Raw genomic sequence first — 25,377 nt, 5'->3', positions numbered from 1 at the left:
GGCATTATGGGGGCCTGTGATGCATGGTGGAACTAAACAACTGGGCCTATAAAGGGAAGAGGAAACAATGTATGCTTGAAGTAAATCATATACTGCAAGTCACTCTTGCTTTGATAACTGAGGGCTTTCCGCACATAACTGATGTTGAGTTTTTGTTACACTTGCAAGTCCTCTTTAAATAATTTAGGAAATAAAATGGTTCCAATTTGAGGGTGCATTTGAAACAAAGCTTTTTTTGAACATGCATTTTGTACTGCTTACCCTACGGTTTATTTCAACCCTAAAATGATCTCTTCCTCACACCATGTCCTCACACCTTTAGACTAAGCTAGTATAGCTGGTTTTTAGAAATTGTTTTATCCTTCTGTCTCATGCTGAGCTAATTTAGCCTCATCTTGGTAAACAAGAAAATGGTTTTCATTCGACTGATTTTGAGCTGCAGCAACTGCAGCTGTCGTCTGGCCTGTGTGCAAACCAATTTTGTTCATTCTTTTGCCTGGCAGGGAGCCTACACCAGAACTGTGTCAGGACTAATCAGCATTAAACCAATGTCAGGATAGCTGCAGAAAGCTGCCCTGCAGTGAGGCAATAGCAACAAGGCTTTTCAGACAGGATTAGTAGGAACACTGCCTAGGCTGCAGCTGTGTACAAAATCTCTGAAGTATTTCACTCATGACTCATGGTTAGGGATTCCTAGCCTGCCACAGAAATGTGGCTGCCCAGTGGCTAATACACTAAGGAATCTAGCATGATCTACAGAAGGGGGTGAGAAATGCTGCAAGACCTATAAAATACAGAGCGATTGTTTCAGAACTTGGATCAGTGGGTTTTTTCTTCTTGGGGAGGAATTCAGTTCCTGGTGTCTGGCCAAGGGTTGTTACTCGTAATGCTCATCCTCATCTTGTACTGGGTAGACGTACCAACCAGCTTTGACTCAAAGGTTCTGTGATCTCTCCTGAATTGCTTGGATCTTGCTTTCACAGTTGAATCAGTGGTCCCCAACCTTTTTGTGGCCAGTAGCACATTCATGTTTTCAGAAGAGTGTGGGCGCCAACAATTTTTCAAGGCTTATTTTGTATTTGTACATTAAATAATATGAAAAACATCATATTTAATACACATAATATATGAATCCATGATATAAAAAAGGTAATTTTACATGTAAAAGGTATTAATTAAATTATTCTGCAATTACTTTCACCTTACCATGTGAATTTGCTCTTTTTTCCCTACCTGTAAGAAAAATTAAGGAGTTTTTACAAAATAAATAAGTTTCCATCGTATTTATTTTTAAAAAGTTAAACATTGTTGAACTGCTGGTCCAAATATATTTTATTTATTATTCTTACTTTAACATAGAATGAAGTCTGCAGCCCCGGAGTTCTGTCCCTGGCAGGCACGGGGCTGCGGCTTCTCTCCCCTGCTGGGCACTAGGCGGGCACACATAAATGCCCCAGCGGGCACCATGGCGCCTGCAGGCACCACGTTGGGGACCACTGAGTTGAGTAGTGCATATTTGGGCTCCTTCCTTACTTTGGTTGGTGGGGAGGGTTGCTCAATAAGGGCCAGATTCACAAGAGTTCAGATCCCATTTAGGCAGAAAAATGGGTGACTAAATTGTCAAAAGAAAAAAGCCTGTAGACAAAGTAACTTTTTTGTTTTTATGGCTGCTGGGTCCAGTTCCCGTCCAGAGTGAAGAGACCACCTCAAGAGTGATTGTTTAAACAACCTGTTTCCTCAAGGCCTCTCCGTCAAAAGTTAGCTCTAGTGAATCTGTCTCCACTATGCAAAAACCTACGGACTCAGCTCATTCTGGACTCCTGATCCCTATTGCAAATGGAGAGCACCTGACACTAAGACTTTCCTTCTTCCCACTCAGACCAAGTTCTTTACAAGCTCTGAGCTGCAAAGTGGTAATGGTAGATCCAGTACAGACTATGGACTTTTTCCAGCGGCCTCTTCTGCTGGCAAAGTCCCTCTTTACTAGAGAAAACAGCTGCATACTTTCCTTGGCCCTCATGGTACTGGGTACTTGTGAGAGAGTAATGCTTAAGAAAATGAGGGTTGGGGCTAGTTACAGCCCAGATTGGGACCTTCAAGAGTCACATGCCTAATGTGATGACAGGCTTAGACCATGTCTACTGGGCTGTACAGTGACACGCCTACAGCACTGTAGCTATGCTCCTGTAGCACCATAGTCTCAACTTTCTGCAGTGACAGAAGGGGTTTCTTTATCGACTTAGCTAAGTGGCTGTAGCTACATGGAAATGGAAGAATTCCATCAACTAAGCTTCCTCTACCCTAGGGTGGGGTGGGGTGAGGAGAGGTTGACAGGTCAATATAGTTATGGTAGCTAACTTTTAAATGTATACCAGGCATTAGATACACTTTTTTGATTTGTGGTGGTGTGCATATTCACCTGCTGTATTATGCACATTCATTATGCCCAGTGGCTCCCCGAATTATCCTGAAACTGATAGCAACAGCTGATGGTTTACATAAGGCAGGCATGACCTTGTACCTTAATTGAACAATTAACAAGTTTGAGGATGGCCCTTGTGGGAAGTGCAGGTCGCAGTTAAATGGGCACTGGCATGATTTCATTCATTCATTCACTGGCATGATTTCATTCTTTTTCTGGCCTAGTGGTGAACCAGGCTTCAGTCTCCCACATGGAACTTATTGAACAGAATCTGTTTCAACAGAGCAGAGAACAGACTCACTTATCCCTGGTGAAAGTGGCAACGATTAGTCACTATGCTGTCATTCCAATCCCCGCAATGCAGTACAGACTGAGGGTTTCACCTGCTGACTCCTGATATCCTGCCTTGAGGTTATGTCCTGTGCTCACTTCCACCCTGAATTTCCATCTGTTTACAAAGCTCTCTAGAGTCCAGCTATCAAGCATTAGGCAGGCCCTTTTTCATTCCTCTCCCTATGCAAGACTGTTTGGTGATTTTTAAACAGGAAAGTCTCCACTAAGGGATCCTTGTGCACCATGAACATCCATGCCAGTGGAGGGAGGGGGTTCATTTAGGGTGAGGGATGATGCAGGGAATAGGTCCTTTTTTTCCTTAAAGGAGGGAGACCTGTTCATGCCTTAGACCTCAAGGCTGTGAGGCATGGGCTAGACAACATGATTATAAAATCACCATAGCTTCTTAGGGTAGGTTTACCCAAGAAAGGTAAGTTGTCCTTTATTAGGTCAAGGTACATGCTACACTACCCTCCTTGGTAAAAGGGCAGTGTGGGGACCCGAGAACCCAGTCTCAGCTCCGCTGGTAGCTCTCAGCTGAGAGCACAGCTGCCTCACAGGCTCTTGGTGGGCTGCCCCCTTCTCTGTTGGGGGCGGGAAGGAGAGAAGCCACCTGGGGTTTATCCAGCTCCCCCCAGGAGTCGAGCAGCTTTGTCAATTTTATGGCTCTCTGAGCTGTGACATTGACAAATTTTGCCTGGCTGAGAGTGGGATCCAGCCTGCCGGGCTTGTCACCATGCTCCCAGGCGACTGGAGCACCGGGGCTCTAGCTGCCCAGCTTTCTTGTCAAAGCATGGCTTCTGCCACAAAATTGACAAGACAGCCAACAGCGGATGTAAGTAATGCAGTGTCTATACAGAGACTGCATCATCCTGATTACACCAACATAAGCCTTGTACATCTCATGGAGGTGGATTTCTATGTTGGTGTAGTAGGCACTTAACATCGGTGGAAGGAAGGCTGTAGTGTAGACACTGACATAATTAGGTTGTCGTAAGCTGTCTTCTGTCAGCCTAACTATGTAGTGTAGACCAGCCCCCAGTCCTATATTCTGCCACAGCTTCCAGTTACAGGTCCCATTGTCACCAGTGTAGATTAGTCAGTAATGGTTCTCAAATTTGACACAGGAGTAAATCTAGCTGTGAACATACCTCCTTTTTTTTTCTCAGCAGATACAGTGAAAAATAGAGTAATTTGCATATGCTGCTCTTGTTGTTTGGGTATTAATAATTCATCACTGAAAGAAAGGGCTCTTCAGGAAAACTTGATCTAATGCGACTTATCTCAATTGAATTCCACACTTGTGTCTTTTATGCATATACAGCTCACACAGAATGAGGCGAGGGGCAGGGGGGAATAGAAAGCACATTCTGGTACCATAAGATCTTGAGGTGTTAAATACTTGAATTCTTAAGTTTTTATGTACATTTTAAAAAAAAGGTGCTGAAGGAAAAGCTCTGTCACACTTACTGTACTAACAATGTTATTAGCATATAGCTTTTACATCTTCCACACTCTCTCTTAATGTTACCTAACCCTCATTTTTCCCCCACTCATGAGTAAGGAAGGTAAGTAATAACATCCCAGTTTCTCAGAGAGGGAAGACTGTAGAGTAGTTAAGTGCCTTGTCTGAGACCACCTAGTATATCACTGGCAAAGCCAGGTTCAGGATTTGGGAGTTCTGGTGTCTTAGCCCTCACTTAATCCCCTACGCTTATACGGTCTCATTTTAATGTTTCCCAAATGTATATGTTGGCACTGTGGCTCAGTAACACCTGCTAAGGTTAAGGTTGAAAAAGTTGGGGGGGAGGTTGTACCATTTTTTTAAAATCTTCCCTCTTTCTCTGTTTCATTAGTTACTGGAGTAGATAGCTTTTAGAAGCTATTTTAAGGATATCCCAGTGGTGTCTCAAATATATCTTTTTGTTAGTCTTACTTTTCAGCTTTTTTGTTCTTTGAATACATTCCTGACAACATATTTAGTGAACTAGGATTGCCTGGGTTACAATACTCTGACCGTGACCTGGCTCAAAAAAGCACTATTTCTAAATTTACTTAAACTGAGGATTAAAGAGGGAGGAAGGCAGTTATCCTTTAAGTTCCAGGGCCGCCCAGAGGATTCAGAGGACCTGGGACAAAGTGGGAGAGCGGACATAAAAAAAATAAATAGGCACCACCTGCTGTGGCGCTTGTACTCACTGGGCGGCGCTCCGAGTCTGCGGCTGCGGCAGCATGTCCTTCACTCGCTCCGCGTCTTCGGCAGCACTGAAGGACCCGCTGCCGAAGACCTGGAGCGAGTGAAGGGCCCGCTGCCAAAGTGCAGCCGAAGACTCCGACTGCCACCGGGGTCAGTAGCCAGAGAAGGGATTCAAAGGCCAGGGCTTGTGAGGCCCTTGCGGGGCCTGGGGCAAATTGCCCCACTTGTCCCGTCCTCCCCCGGCAGCCCCGATGAGTTCACCTACTGTAAGAAATGCTTGTGATTTGCTAGCTGGATGTGGGGTTTTGATTAAGTGCTTTTCAAAGGTTTGAAATAAAACACAAGAGTTTTTTAGGTGAAACGTCATCATTTGGTAAGTGGTTTCTTAGTTGCTATTGTTTTTTAAGCAAATCACCTGAATTTGATCCATCTACCTGCACTTTGAGGGTATGTCTCCCCACACCTCATTGTTCCCCTACACACAAGAAACACAAAACAGACAACAGGCCGCTCCTTAAGGCAGCATGGCACAATTCAGCCCACCTTCCTTTAAGTTTCCTAGATCATCCATGAAACTTAGTGATGAATGGAAAATTCAGCATTTTGGGGGTTAAAATGTACGGTATATGTACTGTATATGTAACCTTATACAGTTTTTGTTTTTAACTGGTATGAGGATTGTGAATTTAAAGTCCTAAAAGGGAGCACTCCCTGTAGCTGTTAACAAGCAACCTCATTCAAACTTTTTTTTTAAATTTTATTCCAAAGCTTAACTGGCTTTGGTTCAGAAGTAATAGTTGAGCTATAGAGTTTAGTAGAACTCTAAATTCCATGAAGCCTCTTGAGTTTTGTAGTAACAAGCCTTCATTTATGTAAGTGCTCAGATTTCTTCATTGTAGAAGGTACATATGTATCCTTTCCTATTTTTGAAATGGGAATTCTACTCCCGGTATGCGCTGTCACAAATTTGCAGAGGCATCTGACAATAACCTGATCTCATGATGTTTTTCCATATACCTGTGGAGCCCTTAATATCTTACTTTGTAACAGCTTGTGGTAAGCTGATGTTTAATTTGTCCCCTTCCATTCTTTTTACCAAAGCTGTTAGCAGCCAAATAACGAAGGGATGGACATGTTCTCAGTGTCTTTCAGTCCTTCTGTCAGCTAACCAGTTCACTGCTTGTTTGTCTTGAATACAACAGAAGAGTTGCAGATCCCAATAATCTCACAGCTGTGTGTCTGTTACCGTTGCTTCACTGACAAATATTTATGGTCTGAGACTTCCCTTTGATGTGCCTTTAAAAAAACAAAAGGGGAAATCCCTGCGTAAATATCTATATACAGAGTACATTCATTTCCTCTTTTTACAGTTTAGACAAGTACACAGGTGCATATACCATCTTTCCTTTTTGTGTTGATAAGAGCTGGTATGTGTTAGGGGGACCTTTTTGGTTTTTGTATATTGCAGAATAATGAATAATACAGCACCAAGAAAACATGTTAATAAAATACTGTTTCCCTGCATGTATAACTCTGCAGAGTGTTATCAACTGGCTGGTAATTTATGATGTCCATATTATAGAAGCATCCTTACTTTGTGTAATATCTTCTCTATAACTCTCAGAAGACTGGAGAACCTTGATTAACTGGCAAGGGTAATTTCTTGACTTGTTGCAATGTTCCATTACAGTGTCCGTATTTTTGGGAGAGATGTATGTGTTTATATGTGCATATAAAGTATCCTACAAAAAGTGGAAATGAACTAATTGCTAAGGAGGAGTACAAAAGAATGGCACAAGGATGTAGGGCCAAAATCAGGCTAAGGCACAAAATGAGTTATACCTAGCAAAGGACATTAAAGAACTTTCTTGCTGCTTTTTAACACATTTGGAGCAAAAGAGAGACCAAAAAAAGTATAGTCCCACTGCTTCGGGGGGGGGGAGCTGATGACAGCAAGAAGACTGAGGTGCTAATATCTGTCCTGCTCCAGTCTTCACTAAAAAGGTTAATGGTGACTAGGTACTCAACACAATTAACATTAACAACAAGAGGGAAGGAATGCAAGCCAAAATAGGGAAAGAAGAGGTTAAAGAATATTCAGGTAAGTTTGAAATAATCAAGTGGCAGGGCCTGGTGAAATGTATCCTAGAGTACTTAAGGACCCAGCTGAAGCAATCTCGGATCCATTAATAAATATCTTCGAAAACTCCTGGAGGACGAATGAGAGGACTGGAGAAGGGCAAAGATAGTACTTGACTCTAAAAAGGGGGACAAAGAGGACTTGGGGAGTTACAATAAGTTGGATTCCTGGAAAGGTACCCAAACAAAGTATTAAACAATCAATTTGTAAGCATCTGAGGGTTAAGTAATGGCTAGAATGGATTTATCAAGAAGGGGGGTTGCACTCAGAGGCTTGCTGTGTGAATGGGAACACCACTACAAAAGTTTGAGAACCCCTGAATTAGAACCTTGGAAATAAAATCCAGCACAAATTTAAGCTCTCTTCCTTCTCCCACCCCTCTTTGCCTACCTTGTAGTCACACTTAAACACATTGGCAGAAGGTGTTTGCAGTTAATTTGTTTCCATAATAGCAGAATGTGAATAGGCTCAAGTTTTCAGTAACAAAACGCTTACCCAAAACCAGCTATCCTGACTAGCAAGTGTGGAGGTAATACATATTACTTGTAATCTGTAACTCAATGTCATATGACTGGAGAATTGCTAATATAGTACCTATTTTTAAGAAAGAGGGGAGGAGGAGAAAGTGATCTGGGAAACTTTAGGCCCATTAGTTTGACCTCAATATGCAAGGTCTTAGAACATTATTTTGAAACAGAAAGTAGTTAAGGACATAGAGGTAAACGTAATTGGGATAAAATCCAACGTTGTTTTATAAAAGATAGATCATGCCAGATCAACCTAATCGTTCTTTAAGATAACTGATTTCCTTTGTCCAAAAAAAAAAGGTGATGGATCGAATCGACCTGGGTTTCAATAATAGCGATACAGTTGTGCATGGGAAATTATTAGTTAAATTGGAAAAGATAGGGATTAATATAAGAATTGAGAGGTGGAAAAGGAATTGGTTAAAGGGGAGACTATAACAGGTCATGCTGAAAGGTGAGATCTCAGGCTGGAGGGAGGTTGCTAGAAGAGTTACTCAGGTCCCAAATAAGATAGGGATTGGTCTTAACTTTTTTATTAATGACCTTGCCACAAAAAAGTGGGAGTGTGCTAATACAATTTTGTGGATAACACAAAGTTGGGGAGGTATTACCAATATGGAGGAGGACCAGAATATTATATACCGGTAAGATCTGAATGGTCTTGAAAACTGTAGTACTGTAGTAGAAATGGGATGAAATTTAATTGTGCATAATTTTGCACTAACAGGAAGAATTTTTGCTATAAACTGGGGATTTATCAATTGGAAGGGACAGAGAAGGAGAAAGACCTGAGTGTATTGGTTGATCACAGAATGACTGAGTTGCCAATGTGATGCAGCTATGAAAAAAGGCTAATGCAATGTTAGGATGCATCAGGTGAGGTATTTGAAACCTCATCTGGAATACTGTGTGCAATTCTGGTCTCCCATATTTAAGAAAGATGAATTCATGCTGGAGCAGGTGCAGAGAAGGGCTACTAGGATGATCAGAGGAATGAAAACCCACCTTATGAGAGGAGACTCAGAGTTTGGCTTGTTCAGCCTAACCAAAGGAAGGTGGAGAGGGAGATATGATTACTCTCCATTAGTACATGGTAGGGATGAATAACAGGAGAGAGGAGTTATTTAAGTTAAGCACCATTGTTGATACAAGAACACATGGCAGTAAACTGGTCAACAACAAGTTAAGGCTTGAAATTAGATGAACCTTCAGAGGAGTGAAGTTCTGGAACAGCCTTCCAAGGGGAGTAGCGTGTGGGGGGAACCCAACTGGCTTCAAGATTGAGCCTGATAAGTTTATGGAGGGGATGGTATGATGAAACTGCCCACAATGGCATGTAGCCGATCTGTGACTGCTAGTAGCAAATATCTCTGATGGCTGGTGATGGGAAGGGCTCTGAGTTACCGCAGCAAATTCTTTTCCAGGTGGTGGGTCTTGCCAAAATGCTCAGGGTCCAACTGAGTGCCATAGTTTGGGTCAAGAAGAAATTTTCCTCTGAGTCAGATAGGCAGAAATGCTTGTCTTTTTTTGCCTTCCCTCTGCAACATGGGGTACAAGTCAACTGCAGGTTTAAACTAGTGTAAATGATGGACTTTCTGTAGCTTGAAGTCTTTAAATCATATTTGATGACTTCCATAACTCAGGCAGAGGTTATGGGCCTATTACAGAAGCAGGTGGGTGAGGTTCTGTAGTCTGCAACGTGCAGGATGTCAGACTAGATGATCATGAAGGGTCCGTTCTGGACTTAAAGTCTGAGTCTATATCAATATCTGCAGGATAAGTACCAAGGCCCTTAAAATATCCAAACAAAAAATACCACCAAATGAGAATTTCATTGAGTTGATGTATTAAGATGTGTGAATTTAACATTGTATTAAAAAAATATGTTTTCATTCTAAGTGCTGGACAGCTTTATTTCTTATTGTATAAGAAGTCCACACTTTTACTATATTTTTTTGCTTTATGGCTTTTTTTGTATTACAGTAACGCCTCACTTAACGTTGTGGTTATGTTCCTGAAAAAATGCAACTTTAAATGAAACTATGTTAAACAAATCCAATTTTCCCATAAGATTTAATGTAAATGCGGGGGGTTAGGGTCCAAGGAAATTTTTGGGGGGCAGACAAAAGGCATTATATATTGTGCTGTGGTGGGGAGGTGCCCCTGGCTTACCCCTGGGGCTCAGGGCTGGGGGTGTGGGGTCTGGGAGGGAGTTAAGGTGTGTGAGGGCGCTCAGGGCTGGGATAGGCATGAGGTGCAGAGCACTTACCTGGGGCAGCTCCTGTTTGGGTGCAGGGGGTGTGCAGGTGCCTCTGCGCAGCACCACCCCATGGCCGTAATTCTGGGAGCCACGATTCTGGAATCTCTCTCCCCCCCCCCTCCCCCCCCCGTAATTCTGGGAGCTGCGATTCTGGGAGCTCCCCTCCCCCGCACCCGGCAGGCAGGGCCACGCAGAACGCAGGGGCTTTAGGGGCTGCAGGGCCCTGGACTAAGGGGGCCCTGGCCTGCAGCTCTAAAGCCCCTTTTGGAATGCGGCCCTGCGAGCACAGGCCAGAGGACTCAGGAGGAGCGGGGCAGCCAGCAGCCGGAGAGAAGAGGCGCTTTCCCCTTCAACTTTGCATTAAAGTTGCGCCGTGTCTCTCCAGCTGGCTTTGAAGGGGAAAGTGCCGCTTCTTTCTGGCCGCTGGCTGTGCGGCTGCCCCTGCTCCTCCTGAGTCCTCTGGCCTGTGTTCACAGGGCCGCATTCCAAAAGGGACTTGAGAGCTGCAGGCCGGGGCCCCCTGAGTCCAGGGCCCTGCAGCCCCTAAAGCCCCTGCATTCCGGGTGGCCCTGCCCAGGGGGAGGGGAGGCAGCTTCCCTGCTCGCTCGCTCCCTCCCTCCCCGAAAGTCCTAAGCACCGCCAAACAGCTGTTTGGTGGCGGGGGAAGTGCTGGGAGGGAGGGAAGGGGAGGAGGCAGGGAAGAGGAACTTGTGTAATGCTCCCTTGTAAAGTCAGCCAAACAACATTAAAATGGAGCGTTGCACAACTTTAAACGAGTATGTTCCCTAATGGAGCAGCGATGTAACTTTGAAATAACATTAAGCAAGAGGATGTTAAGTGAGGAGTCACTGTACAAGGAAGACCTATTTCTTCTCCCTTCCACTTGCATGAAATACAAAACAAAACTCTTTCATTGTAGAAGACTTTAGCGGGATTTTCAAATAGGAAAATTCAATAGGAAAATATTTCCTCCTATTCCCTTTTAAATTTTTTTTAAATGGGTGCCTTTAGAAATCAGGAAAACAGATCTTGAGATAAAGCACTTAAAGCATGAACCAGTGCTTATAGAAGCTTGACTCTTAAATGTTTAGTTAGCTCCTTAATTTTTTGGAAGTGCCAACAAATTTATCTTGGAACATTTCATTACATTTAACCCAAACAATACCACTTTACAGTGAGCAAATCAAGTACATGACTCATCTCTTGTTGTAAGGTAGAAAGATCAAGCATCAGAGGAGTACTGTTCAAAATTCTCTTATGCTATGCAATTGTTCTGGAATGGGAAAATGACGTATTATAATTTTAAAAAACTGAATCTTTTCACATTATCAACAGCAAATTAAAAACTTCAAATTGCTTTAAAAAAAAAAAAGCTCGAGTATAGCATGTTAATATAAAGATCTAGTACTTAAATTTCTTGTGCTAGTTCTTACATAAGAACGGCCATACTGGATCAGACCAAAGGTCCATCTGGCCCAGTATCCTGCCTTCTGACAGTGGCCAATGCCAGATGCTTCAGAGAGAATGAACAGAACAGGGAATCATCAAGTGGTCCATCCCCTGTCCCCCATTCCCAGCTTCTGGCAAACAGAAGCTAGGGACATCATCCCTGGCTATAGCCATTGTTGGACCTATCTTCCATGCACTTACCTAGGGGGTGTGTGGGGGCTTTGTTTGTTTGTTTTAAACCCTGTTATAGTCTTGGCCTTCACAGCATTCTCTGGCAAAGAGTTCCACAGGTTGACTGTGCGTTGTGTGAAGAAATACTTCCTTTTGTTTGTTTTTAAACCTGCTGCCTATGAATTTCATTTGATGACCATTCTTTATATTGACTCTGACCTGAGTTGGGAATGAAGAAGGAAGGGAGATAGTGAGGTAGAGGACAGAGTTGTAATTGGTTGGGGTTTTTTTTTTTTTTTGGTTCAAAGTGACAGCGGGTCCCTACTGGCTGTCAGGCAACAGAAATGCTACAAGTTGAGTAGACCCTTTGCATGTTGTTTAACCTACATATCACAGAATAGGCAGTATCCTGTTGGAGCTGCTAAAATTCAGTGAAATGCTAATTTCTTGATTTTAATTACAGTCTTTGGGTTGATTATAATTGGTAGCTTACTTTGTAGTGTTGTGCAATACTGAGCTTCTAGGGTTTTGGGGCTTTTTTTGTGGTGGTTTATTTTTTGTTTTGTGTTTTTTTTTGTTGTGTGTCAGCTTTGGGTATAGTGATTGGCAACAGAGTGCTGTACAGACCCTGGAGACCTGCTGACTTCTTGAACTTTCCTTGATAAGCCAACGTTTGCTCACACATGAACTTTGTAATATTTGCATATCATCTTGTTAGCCCAGCAACAGAAATCATGTATAGCTGTTTCAGCTGTGACTTTGTCAAGCTTTTTTATGTAGAGGTATTGGCCAAGACTTTTAAGTAACTAGTGATTTTCAGTGATTCAATTTAAGGGTGTCCAATTTGAAACATCTTGAAGAGGCTTGATTTTTTTTCTTCTTCTTCAGGGTTCAAGTACATCTCCTCCCTCTCTTTCCCATGTCCACCAGAGGTTAGAGTGTCAATATAAAGAATAGTCACTAGCAAGAGAAATGAAAGTACCTTGTCTTTACGTTAACATGCTGCACTTTAGCTGTTTTCTTCCCAAGATGTTTACATCCTCTACAATATGATAAAGAAGCTACTAAATGCTGTACCAATCCACCATACTGAAAGTGTATTTCATGCTGTATAAAGAAGGGTTTGAAAAACATCTTTCTTCCACTGAGCAGCTAATAGATTAGCTAAGGGACTGATTTTGATACCCCTCACTCCTGCTCTTTGATATTTCTGTTCTCCAGTGCACTTCAGTGACACTTCTCATGGTGAAAGGTGCTGTTCAAAGAGAAGTAATTGTCAGAATCTGATCCTGTATTTGTGTATTTTTAGGCTAGTGAGATGTGGCTGGGAGGTCAGAGTAAATATGGACTAAAGATGAGCATGGACTGAGGAAAACACTGAAGAACCAACTTAAATCCCATTGGCAAAATCAGTGGGACTAAAGCATGTGCTTGAGAGCTTTTCTGAAGCAGGGACTAAGATGGCAATCAGCATCTATTCTGGGGACTTGATCAAGTATGTAAAGCATGTGAGGTTAAATCCTTTTAGCGCAATATGCAACTACTTAAAAATAGTGTGGTGTGCTGAAAGATGTCAGGAGAATGTATTCAATAATGTATCATGCTTTAAGTTGAAAATTCACTTAAATCTATCACTCAAACTCTGCTCTTCAAGCTAGTACAGATGCTTATTCTTTTTTTGGTTTTAAGGATTCAAAATGCTCACAAGCTTAAGCATAGGGGTACCACAAAGGATAAAAGAGTGGCACTTCTTTGTTTGTTGAATGGGATAGACTAAAGATCTGTGTCCAGATGCTGCCTGTAAGTAATGGAAAGCTGTGGATTGGAATCCCATATTTGGAAAGCTGTTTTCTGTGACACAAATCCAACTTGGCAGCAAAACGGCTGTCTTAGAATTCCATGCGTGTTTATTGCAGAGAAAATGGAGGCCTGAGAGTTAAGAATGACTGTTGCCCATATCTAGAACTGTGAAAAGTCCAGTTTTACACCTGTTGTTACTTCCTGCTGACTGTTTTACTGAACAAAAGCTTAGAATATTCATATAACAGCACTGTACTCTTTAGCAATGAAGCTGAATAAAGGGAAATATGGAAATATTTAAAATATATATTCTGCAGCTACCTGTCTGAATGCAATAGTTAATCTCTATTACAATGACTTTACGTAAAGTGGAAGTTCTTCATTCATTGGAAATGTTATGAGTGATTTAAACTATTTCATAATTTATTACCTGAAGGCAAGGATAAAGTTTATTTATCTAAAACCACTCCAGGTCACCAAAAATACTGTGGCTTCAGTTTACTGACATTGTGCAGTTTAAATAAAATAGATTTAATCTATTTCACATATTTGTTTCCGTATGTAGTAAGAAGTTTTTGTTGATCTGTTGGCATCTGGGAGTGGAGCTGAATTACAAAACAGACACTGTTGATATTGTATAATGTTACTCTGCTGACAGATAGTGGGTATATTTTAATCAGGTCAAAAAGAGTGGGTGATGGGTAAACTGAATCGCTAGGGTCCAATTATTTAGCTTCTTCCTTTTTTTTACCCCTAGAACTATAAGTTTGCCTTTAAAAAACAGTGCAGGTTTTGTTAAAGGTTTTTTTTTAAATGCTAGGGTTTTTTTTTTCACAAGCGTAACTATTTAGTGGTGGTAAACCATAGGTTCATACCATAATTTTTTTCTCTGATTTATACTGACAGGAATTATACTGTACAATATCTTGTATCTGCACACTTACTTCTCCATTATTAATAATCCTCTGCCTTTTACATCTTAGTACAGGGGTTTGCATAAGTTGTTTAGTTGCTTAACCATCTGATTACCTAAATCTTGGTGCTTTGGTTATTCACTCCAGTGTTTCGATACATGTGTCCACAGCACATCGGGCTGCCTCATTTTCCCCGTTATCCTATGTAACTCCATTCTTCTTGCTATCTCTTCCTGCTGAAGATAAGGCAGGTTACTTTAAACATTGTTGGTAGTTGAGAGCCTAACTCCCTTATGTCCATAGGGTATGATTTTTTTTTTTACTTTTTATTTTATTTCCCCCCCCCCCCCCAGTGCTTAAGTTAAGAGTTTTGATGGTGGCAGCCAATTAAAGCAGATACTTGTAGAGTCACTCTGGTTATTTATTAGTGTACAGTGATTACACATCTTGGATTTAACCAAGAGAGCTTGGAGCACTGGGAATTTCATACCAGAGTGGAGTGTGGTTGTATCTGCTTGGACAGCCTCCTTTTGCTGTTACTGGAAGAGACCATTCCTTCCTGGAATAATTGAGTTTTTAGAAGAGGCAAAGTACTTCCCCTCCCCCGATGGAATCTACTGCCACTAAAGAGGGGGAGCTTGTGGGTGCAAGAATCACACACTTTGCTGGTGGTCTTCCTAACTAATTTTTCTTCCTTTGACTCTAGGAATCCCATAGGCAGCAGTATTTCTTAAGTCCTCTATTCTATTTAACGATTAGATACAAATAAGTGGGTGGTTTGGTTTTGTTGCTTTTTGAGGGGGGGTGTTAGGTGTCTCAGAACTTGGGACTGAAATAATTTAAGGTTTCTGGAGTAGAAACCATTGCTTTGCAGGTTGAAAGCGTAACCAGTATGCTGTAACTGATGGAAAGAATTAGAACCCCCTGTCAACCCAAGGAACAAGAAGTTTTCTCCTGATAACCAAAAATTCCATTCTAGATCTCTTTATTGAAAGCACTTGTCTCATTCCTCTGCACATGACTGTCTTTCCAAGTGACAGACAATTAGAAGAAGTGCTCTTTCATGGATAAGGTTGCCAACTTGCCCATTTTTCAAAACCAGACATTACAGGCTGCCCCCATTGCTCACATTCCACACCCCCACCCCAAATTGCTCACTTCTTCCTCACCCCCAGAACTCACCTGCTGCTTGCAGAGCTGGGCTGGGCAGAGCGGATACAAAGCCTGCCTGCCAGCAGGTGGCTGGGGGAGCTTGGTCCCTGGAGCGAGGGGCCGGAGAGAGCCGGGGCCCGGGGATGCTGAGAAGGCGGGATGGGCTGTCATGGGCGGTGAGCCCAGCTGCCGGCCTTGCTCCTCAAATGCCACATGCAGTCCAGATCCCTCCTTCTTTATCAGCAGCTGCTCTTTCTGCCCTTCCGGCAGTGGCAAACGATTGTGGTTACTGCGGTAACCAGATTTTTTTTGGTGTCCGCTCAGCAGTGCTGACTGGATGCTGCACAGGTCACCTTTCGAGCGGACTTTCCAGTCAAAAACTGGACACTTGGCAACCCTATTCATGGATTCTCTTAAGTTCCTGGTGCCATAGACCATTGACCAGCAAGGAGGGCAGTCGTGTGAATCTATTTTAATTCACTTTTTGGAGCCTGTAGTTCAGTGCTGTAATGAACTGCAGATCAAATCCACAAAACTGAAATATAAATTATCATTTATCTAGTGCCCTAGCATGTGGTGATCTGTGTTCTCATCTTGATTTTTATTTCTGGGGTTGCATCTGTTTTTACTTGGGACATGCTACTGTATCTTTAAAGATTTTGCAAACATTTTTCTATGGAAGGGTAACAACATCTGCTGTGAGAACATTTCAGTTAGACATGCTGTAAAAACTTTCAGAGTAGGGCTGAGAAGGAAAGATTTCTTCTACTTGACGTTTTTCTGAGTTTTGTGTATCTTTTGTTTGTTCATACATGCTTTTTGGTTTTGTTTCTGTTATGTTATATAGTCTTATACCAGTGGCTAGAAGCAGATCGCCATGGCAAGAGCTCAGATACCGCAAACAGAACCTCAGGTAAAAAGGGAGTTTAAAAATCAGAACTCCAGGCCCTCTGTGCCTTTTTATATATATATATTCTCCATCTTACAGCTTCCCTTGAATCGACTCAAATTAAGAATCAGAATTAAATATTGCACCTTTAGTCTATAACTTAACTTGAATCAATAGCTATTAAATTTTATTCTTTCCCTAAAGCTCTCTTGGCAAATATGCTTCTCTCTTAGAAGAGAAACTTAATTTCCCCTGAAGTCCAGTCAGTGGTGGAAATCCTTCCATGTGTGTATATATAGGTATATTTTGTCTGCTTAGTGACAGAATCACATAAGTGTTTAGAAGTTACTGTATCAGTAGATACTTTATCACAAACTCCAACTCTGCCAAATATGCAGGTATAAAGCAATGTTTTCAAGTGCTGTCTCTGTTCCCCCTAATTCCTGCTACGGCGGCTCATATGGGTTTTTTAGATCTACTTTGAAAAATGTGCCTCATTAGATCACAGGAAATAGCATGTTTGAGGTTAAGAATTTAAAACTTTCCAGAGAGATTGATAGTTCATCTGACTCTCCAAAGAGTTGCTTGTACTCAGTTAAATCTGATGTTTATGTATTTCTATCAAACATTGGAGAGTAAGTGTTGCACTGAATATACAACCCCACCTACACACAGGCATCCTGTTGAATAAATTCACTGTATATTTTTAATTTTAGTTCTAGAACTATTTTTCATCTGCCATGGCCCCATCTAGAACAACTACAAAGCAGTTGTCTAATGGTAACGAGTATGTGGTGCGAGAGGTGCCCTATAAGTATTCTTCCTGAATATTGAATGATTAATGGCTTGTCCCTAAAAATAATGTTAAGAGGCTACGCACTGCTGTTTTCCAGCTACATCCACTCAGTTCTAAAACCCAGCAATTAACAGCATAGTTGCTCCTTTTCCAAGCATGACTCTTCCCTGCTTCCGCCCTCTGTTCAGCATTCTGTGCACTTAACATCTCATGTAATGTGATACAATTGTCCAGTAGACGTTTTGGTTCTAAAGTTCATTCTACTGGGAGATAGCATGATCATTAGGAAATGTTGAGCCAATTTAATTAGAAATGACAGCTAACGAAAAAGGTGGTAAGCATGATGTGCAGTATTGTGCACGCTCCCAATAGGTCTCTCTAAAGGAGTTAGAAGATATTTTTATTTCAGTATTCACGTTCCAGAATTTGTAATCAACTACACATAGTTAAAATTCCTCAGGCTACAGGGTGTGGAATGAGGGGACTTTGCCAGTTGAATATGCATCTATGTATGCCTCCTCTACCTGAGATAGCTAATATTTAAATGTGTTTGTTTAAAAGCTCAACACTCCTTGTTTTAGTTTCTGAGCAATCACTCCAGAAATGAGACTGATCATGGATGACAGTCTAAGAACTTTTTGCCCTTTATCCAGGTAATTTTATCCTGCACCCTAAATGGACAGTATTTTATCCAACAGCTTCATGGAGTCTATTTAACATTCTAAAATTAAATTAGCACAGTTTCAATTTATTTAGCAGCAGTGTTCATCACCTAGCCACTCACTTGTAAATCTGAACTAAACTGCATTTAGCAGATTTTTTTTGTTTCTCTAAGCTCAAACTTGCAGCATTATAATTCCGATACAAGTATCACTAAGTATAATTAAGTATCCATTTACAGTGAAATTTAATCTGATGTATTATTGTTGATTTGAAATATGCAAGATACTATAAATATTAATCTGTTTTACTAACCTAACAGTTTAAGGGCTAAATTTAGGGCTAGATTGCTAACCTTACTTACATGGAGTAGTCCCTTAGTCTGTGAGCTTGACGTAAATGGAATCTGTTGTGGAATATCGTGCAATTAATAGCATCAGTATCTGGTCCCTAGTGATAAGAAGCTGGATTCCATTTTAAAAGTGAAGTCAGGCTCAAATATAGTACATTCTGCTAATTATAGTTTGGAATCTCTCAAGCAAACATCTCTAAAATTTACATGCTAATTCGATTAAATCATAATTCACTTAGTGTGCCTGAAAATACTGTCAAGTTAGTGTGTCTCTTCATGCTAGGTGTGACTCAGCAGTCCAATACCACCAATGATGGAAGTTCCTATCATAAAAAGCATTTGTATTCAGATGCTGATCCCTTCATGTTTGCCAAGAAGGTTCTGCTTGCTGTGACTTGCCTTTCCCATTTTCTTTCCAGAGTGGATTTGATTAGTCTATCTTTCTGATTCTGTCATAGCATTTTGGTGGGAGTTCTTTTTGTACGTTGATTTAAATGATGACATTTCACCCTCACAATAAAGAGCTTTATTGTAAGGCACACTACAGATGTGCTTCTGTTGTGCCCTCCTCACCTTAATTGAAGTTGCTTATAAATGTCCTTGTTCAATCTCTGGTGCCCCAGAATAGCCTTTCATGGAGGGTGCAATGTTCTGTGCTCTGTCTTGCAATTGATTAATCAATGAAAGATTTTGGTGTGGCTTCTTGTCTTTTTTGTCTTCTTGTCAGCTTCCTTCTGTCTTTCAGTTATTGGCTAAGTAAACAGTGTGGTTTTCCCCCCCCCCTTCTTTTTAAAAAAACAATGCTATCCTAATAAATTGTAGGCATTACAGACTTTCGGTAAAGGTAAGTTTTATTTGTGCCATCCATTTTCCTGGGTCATATGGCCTCAACGTCTTCAATTTCTCAAAAAGTCAGCATCTATAAAAATGCTAAGAAACTAGGCTTTCATACACACAGATGGCTTCAAGAAACTCAGGTTTTGTCAGCAAAAATGCTAGGCTTTCTCATTGCTATGAACATGTAAACTCTGTAAATACTCACTGAATAGACTGGTTAAAAATTCCTGAACTTTCATGATCAACTTGGTTTGGACAGAGACAGATTAGCGTTACCCTTCTCACTAGCTTCTGATTATGTTGGACCATTGTGGGCTTCAGATTGTGGAAAGGAGAACTAAAAACAAAACTCCAAACAAAACCTGTGGTTCATCTTTGCTGTTGAGTCCTTCAGACCTTCATGCAAATCCTCAATGACAGAACCTCTTTGTTTATTTCTGAAATAAAACTGATAGCTATATTTGTTTCCATTTGTTGGGTGGGTGATGGTAGCTTGGTACCAAAGAAGGAAAGAATATGGGTTTTGTTCTGGCTTTTTGAAGGAGGAGCTGTCTGCAATCATATCCTCCACCTTCAATGAAGTCCTAATGTGGCTCTTGCCAGCTGAGATGTTGAGTCCAAAACTCCAACAGTCAATCAGTGCTGCGGTAAGCACTGGCCAAAATAGGATTTGATAGTGACGCTAGTTGCCTCTACAATAAAAGCTGGGTCAATTGGATTAGGGTCAGAGCTCAGATCTGCCTAGTAGGGAGTGCCTGAGGGAAACGAGTATTACCCTATATACTGTATTTGACATCTGCCAGTCCTGGAGCAAAGAGTAATACACAGCACTTCTGAAGCAGCTTATATGCAAGTTTATCAAGGCATTTTACAGTTAGAAGGCTTACTATGTTTCACTTTGTCAGATGGCTTTAAGTAGATAAATAATCAATGGTTCGTTAACATAAACCTCTCAGCTACGGAATTTGGAGGTACGTAACATCTAGTACAGAGTGTATCTCCTGGAGATAAATCCAGCTCTGGCTCTGTTGATGAAATGGTTAGTCATGTGTAGCCTTTTCTTGTAAGTGACAGATCAAATAGCCTTACTAGCAGGATGCTTTTGAGTTACTACTCAGAATCCAAGGAATTTACATATATGGTTCTGCAAGATACAATGGATATTAAAGCTGTCACTTTCTGTAGCACAGAGGGGGCGGCTCCAGGCACCAGCACGCCAAGCGCGTGCTTGGGGCGGCAAGCCGCGGGGGGTGCTCTGCCGGTCGCTGTGAGGGCGGCAGGCAGGCTGCCTTTGGTGGCATGCCTCCGGAGGGTCCGCTGGTCCTGCGGCTTTGGCGGACCTCCCGCAGGCAGCCTGCCTGCCGCGCTTGAGGCGGCAAAATGCCTAGACGCCCCTGTGCACAGATCAGGGAAACACTCTCACAGTGCAGAGAATGGGCTGAAGATGGCAGATATCAGAAAGGACTATTTGAGGAAAAAGTAATCTGATCCTGGCTGTGTTAATAAATTGTATATGTGAGCATCAGTTCAATGTGTCTTCTCTTATTCCCATGTTTTCATGCCCATCTTCTAAAGGCTCACTCAGTCACATGGGTCAAGGGTTTCTAATTCCTTCTACTTGTGGCAAATTCCCTTTATAAAAATGTTTATACTCTTTCTTTGATGACTACAGGAAACACTCTATTAAATGTTAGACAGATTTCTCAAAAAATACAGGGACTGATCTTTCAGAGGTGCTACAGGCCAGTAGCTCCCATTTTGAGTCAGTGAGAAGTATAAGCGTCCAGTACCTCTGAAAATCAGGTCCAAGTTTTTTGGATTAAATTGGCATAATAATATGGTCTGTATCTTCTGAATGATTTGGAAATCCCAGTTCAGTATGGCCGAAGGAATGGAATGCAGATACCTGGATTGCAAGATGTTGTGGCCACAGATTTAATACAAATAAATAAGTTTCTATATTCAGAAGTTGTTTCCTCCAGGTATTACTGATACTTGTAAATCCAAAAGTTTCTTTCAGCTGGCATTTAATGCAACAGGAAGTTGTAAAATAGACTTCTGCTAGTGGAAAACTGCTGTGGCTCTATCCTCCATATACCTTACTAGCATTAACAAGATGACCCAATGCAGCGTTCTAACTGAGTATTTTAGCACCTGGGGCGAGCAAACATATTTGCGTCCTTCTTGGTTTTTTCCCTCATTTTTTTTTTCTGCCCCATTTTCCCTCCCCTGTGGGTTTGCACCCTGGGCAGCTGCGCCACTCACCCCACCCTAGTTATGGCCCAATAGCAGTGAACACTTTCCTTTCAATAGACCTAGCCAAGTGCTGACCATGTGGGAGTCCATTCCTTAACAATGAACAGAAAGCTGCAATACAAGATATCTACAGGTTAGGATTTAAGATTCCTATGACACCCTGTTCCCTGGATTAGTTATTCTGCAAGTGATGTTTCCTCTGTGATTCTTTTCTGTCTGAATGGAGACATTTTTCCAGGAGTTAGTTTCTTTGTATATTTTTTCCCACCTTTCGCTCCCTCTTCAATCTCGTCTGTCTGATGAAATGATGCCACGTGGCTAGATGCAGCATCTTCTTTGCTGGAGGTATTTAGTGCATTGGACAGATGGGATGAAGGGACCTACAAGTGGCTACAGATGTGAAAAATGTACATTTTTCATTCTCAGTAGTTTCTTCAAGATTTAATAGTACATTTGACAGTGTCTTTGATTCCAGTGTACTAATATGTACTGCCAGCAGGAGACTATTGTCCATCACTTTTGTTGAGGCTACAACCATGTCCATATCTTGTTAAATCCTTTTTTTGTTTTGTTTTTGTTATAATCAATCGTCATCGCTGTGTTCTTTCTACCATCATTCCTTTCTTTTGGGGACCAATTTTGTCACCCAAATTGTCTGCAAAGGACCGATTCTGCCACCTGTACTCCCGCTCATTACTACCTCATTCCACAAGTCTGGTTAGTTTCAATGAGATTACTTCTGTGTCAAGTATTACTAAATATGAGTCAAACTGGCAGTATACAACCCATTGCAAACAATTTAATTCTACAGATTGTGTTAAGTACTCCCTAGTATGTGGGGAAAAAAATGTACTTGCCTTCAACAGCTTCCATTTTTTTAAATTGATCTCGTGGGCTGAGGCCAAACAAATTTAATCTTAAATATTTGACATGAAATTTGCTTGTGTCGTCTTAATATATTCATCTGAGATGCATGTACAGTGACTAAGATCCTGTAGCTGCAGTTCTGGCCATTCACAAGTCTTTGTCAAGTAAACCATGTCAGGTGTCTCAGGAGGATAAGATGCTTAGTGTCCAAATAAGACACACAACATCATGGGATATTAACTTAAATCACACAAGCACATAAATCATTGGTTGATACTACACATTGAAACATGCCTATCAATTTTTATTCTTAGTGTCAACTTGGAGAGAGAATTTCCACTCTATTTTTAGTGTGTGAAAATTTCATTTTGTAAAATTCTAAGATTCAGTGGATAACATGTATAAGTTACTCCAAACATCTGCAAACCTCTTGTGACCAATAGTTAGTTCTGCTGCAACATGCTATATTAGAGGCAAATACTCTGCTTTTATGTACTAACATTGCAGGGTAACTTGAAAAGAATCTTTTAGCACTTATGCTAAGGACAACTAAATACAGTATTTGTCAAAACTGGAAAATGTTCTGAGCTAGTCTACTAAACACTTGAATGTTTTTTTTCACTCCGTCCAACTTAGCTGACACCTTGAATTTCCTGCATGGAGTTTCTACCTCGTGCATGCTTTTGCTAGGGATTGGCTTGGCCTGAGAGAGCCCAACGGCAGGCTACCTGGCTCCAGCCAACGCCCATCACAACTTATCTCCAGAACTCCTTCCTCACTCGTAAATTTGACTGTTTCATCTGTCATACCTACATCTTCTAAGGCTTTTTCTACACAAGTGCAGTAAGTGCAAAACAAAAAAACTCTGGTGGAAACCTTAATTTCACATTTTTCATTGAGGATCTTGTTTTTCATGGCAAATAGTCGATTTTGTTTGCCATGAAAAAATGTTAATGAAAATAATAGAGCAGTACTGATTAACTACTCAAGGTACCTAGATGCCACTCTGATGGGTGTACTAGAAATGCCTAAGTAGCCACTTGTCTCTGGCATACTCTTAGAAATGGGAACTTTCTATGGAATAATGCTTATCCACATTTTTAAAATCACTTTGCGAGGGGAAGGGCTGTCAAGGAGCCAATTATGATTCCATGATTTTCTGCCTATCCCCTGGGACTACTCCCATTGCTTTCCCTGACAAGTCCCTTTGTCAAGGGTGGGGGAGAGGGAGTTGTAGGAGCCAGTGATGCCAACACTATTTGGCGGAAATCCGCCACTTTGAAGGGATTTCAAGCTAGGTGTTTATGTTAAATCTCTGCTTCCTTTTGTGCTGCCAGTGTGGGGCAAATGCAGAACAGCTGCCTCTGCACGTGCCAACTGGTTGAGCGACAGTAGAGCTATTTGAGAGTTGGCAGGCGCCCTTGGGCCAGTTTCATCAAATCTGCAAAAACTTTACGTGACTGCTTTGCAATATAGAGTCCTGTCTTTACATGTAATTTACACCTTGAATGCTGCATGTGGAAAGAGCTTTTTATTACATGTATAATTTTAGCTACTTTCCCTTTTGCCATTATTTCTTTAAGCTGATTCTACACCATTGTTTTAAGATAGGTCATTAAGTATTTAATATTTTAACCCTCGTTCTGTTCTGGAAATTGACGTATGGGCCGTCTTAATTATTTAAACATGTTTCTTTCCTTGATACATCTTCAAAGTTCCTTGTACACTTAATCATATTGTTAATTAAATTTCTCTTAGTCTGAAAGTCTCTTTAGTATGAATCTAAGTACCTATTTTCAGAGAGTCACTTTATGTAACTTGTTCTCTGCATGTCACATAGTGCGTTGGTTGAAAAGGACCAAATGGAGTTTATTTGGGGGGTGGGGAGAGTGTTCATACAGATTATATGCCTCAAGGTATACAGGGTGCAGACCTGATCATTGTTGCACCAGAAGGCTTTAAGCTGAATATAACTCTTTAGCTGTTTATTGTGGTATCTTTTACCTGGGTAACATCTCGTCCTTTCTAACAATGAATTTGAGCACCCAAATCTTAAATCTAGATTATACTATCACAGTCCACAATGCCTTCATAAAAATCTAAGTGAAAGTAAGTAACTCATGTTTTCATTTCTCTTGTAGGAATGTATAGTCTCCAGTAGAGCTGGCTGAAATTAAAAATAATTAATTTTTTCATCCAAAATTTTTTTCCAAAACGAAACTTTTTTCACGGAAAAACATTCTGTGCATTTTCCCCCCATATTTAAAAGTAAACTTACAAAAACAGGTTTTGGTACAACAAAACGTGTTTAACTTTCGGTAACATTTTGATATTTTTGATAAATATTTTGAAAACATTGAAAAACTTCAAAATGAGTGTTTTTTATTTTTGTTTTTTTAACCCTTTGGAATTTAAACAACTTAAAAACCTATACTTTTTTCCCCAGAAAGTGTTAATTTTTCTTTCAGCCCTTGTCTCCCAGACAAGAGAGAAATAGAATATTTACCTCAATATCAGCTGTTGGATGTTCATAGCATCCTAGAAATGTAGGGCTGGAAGAGACCTTGAGAAGCTATCAAATCCAGCCCCTTGTGCTGTGGCAGGACCAAGTAAAGCTAGACCATCCCTGACCGGTGTTTATCAAACCTGTTCTTAAAAACATCCAATAATGGGGATTCCACAACCTCCCCTGGAAACGTATTCCAGTACTTAACTGTTCTATAATTAGAAAGCTTTTCCTAATATATAACCTAAATCTCACTTGCTGCAGGTTATAAACCCATTACTTGTCCTACCTTCAGTGGACAGAGAACAATTGATCACTGTCTTCTTTCAAATAGCCCTTAACATATTTGAAGACTGTTTATCAGGTCCCCCCCTCAATCGTCTTTTCTCAAGACTGAATGTGTTCAGGTTTTTTAACCTTTTTTCACCAGTTAGGTTTTTTAAATGGTTTTTATAAGTTTTGTTGCTCTCCTCTGGACTGTTTCCAGTTTATCCACACTTTTCCAGAATTGGTCACAGTATTCCCACTGAGGCCTCACCGCTGGTGAGTAGAATAGGACAACTACCTCTCGTGTCTTTCATATGATATCCCTGTTAATGCACCCCAGAATATTAACCTTTTTCACAACTGCATCACATTGTTGACACATACTCAGTTTGTGATCCACTATAACCCCCCTGATCCTTTTCAGCAGTACTTCCACCTAGCCCAGGGGTCGGCAACCTTTGGCACCCGGCCCATAATGCTAACGCCGCTGGTGGGCTGGTTTGTTTATCTGGAGTGTCCGCGGGCAGAGAGCCCCACAGCTCCCACTAGCCACGGTTCACCAGGCTGAGGGACATGCTAGCC

General features: G+C 41.1%; 1 protein-coding gene across 6 annotated transcripts in view; it reads left to right on the top strand.

The window, feature by feature from the left end:
• Nucleotides 1-25,377, top strand: part of DENND5B (DENN domain containing 5B) — a 179,637-nt gene that overhangs the window by 70,444 nt on the left and 83,816 nt on the right. For 3 of the 6 annotated variants that reach the window (XM_039547912.1, XM_039547879.1, XM_039547889.1), the window contains one exon: nucleotides 16,213-16,278. The exons of the other annotated variants lie outside the window; for them this stretch is intronic. In XM_039547912.1, the coding sequence (XP_039403846.1) occupies nucleotides 16,213-16,278 (66 nt within the window). The remainder of the gene's footprint in view (nucleotides 1-16,212; nucleotides 16,279-25,377) is intronic. 6 annotated transcript variants of the gene reach the window in all.

This window comes from Mauremys reevesii, linkage group 1 (assembly GCF_016161935.1).
Source record: "Mauremys reevesii isolate NIE-2019 linkage group 1, ASM1616193v1, whole genome shotgun sequence".
Classification (NCBI taxonomy): domain Eukaryota; kingdom Metazoa; phylum Chordata; order Testudines; family Geoemydidae; genus Mauremys; species Mauremys reevesii.
This window is presented reverse-complemented; position numbering and strand designations above follow the sequence as displayed.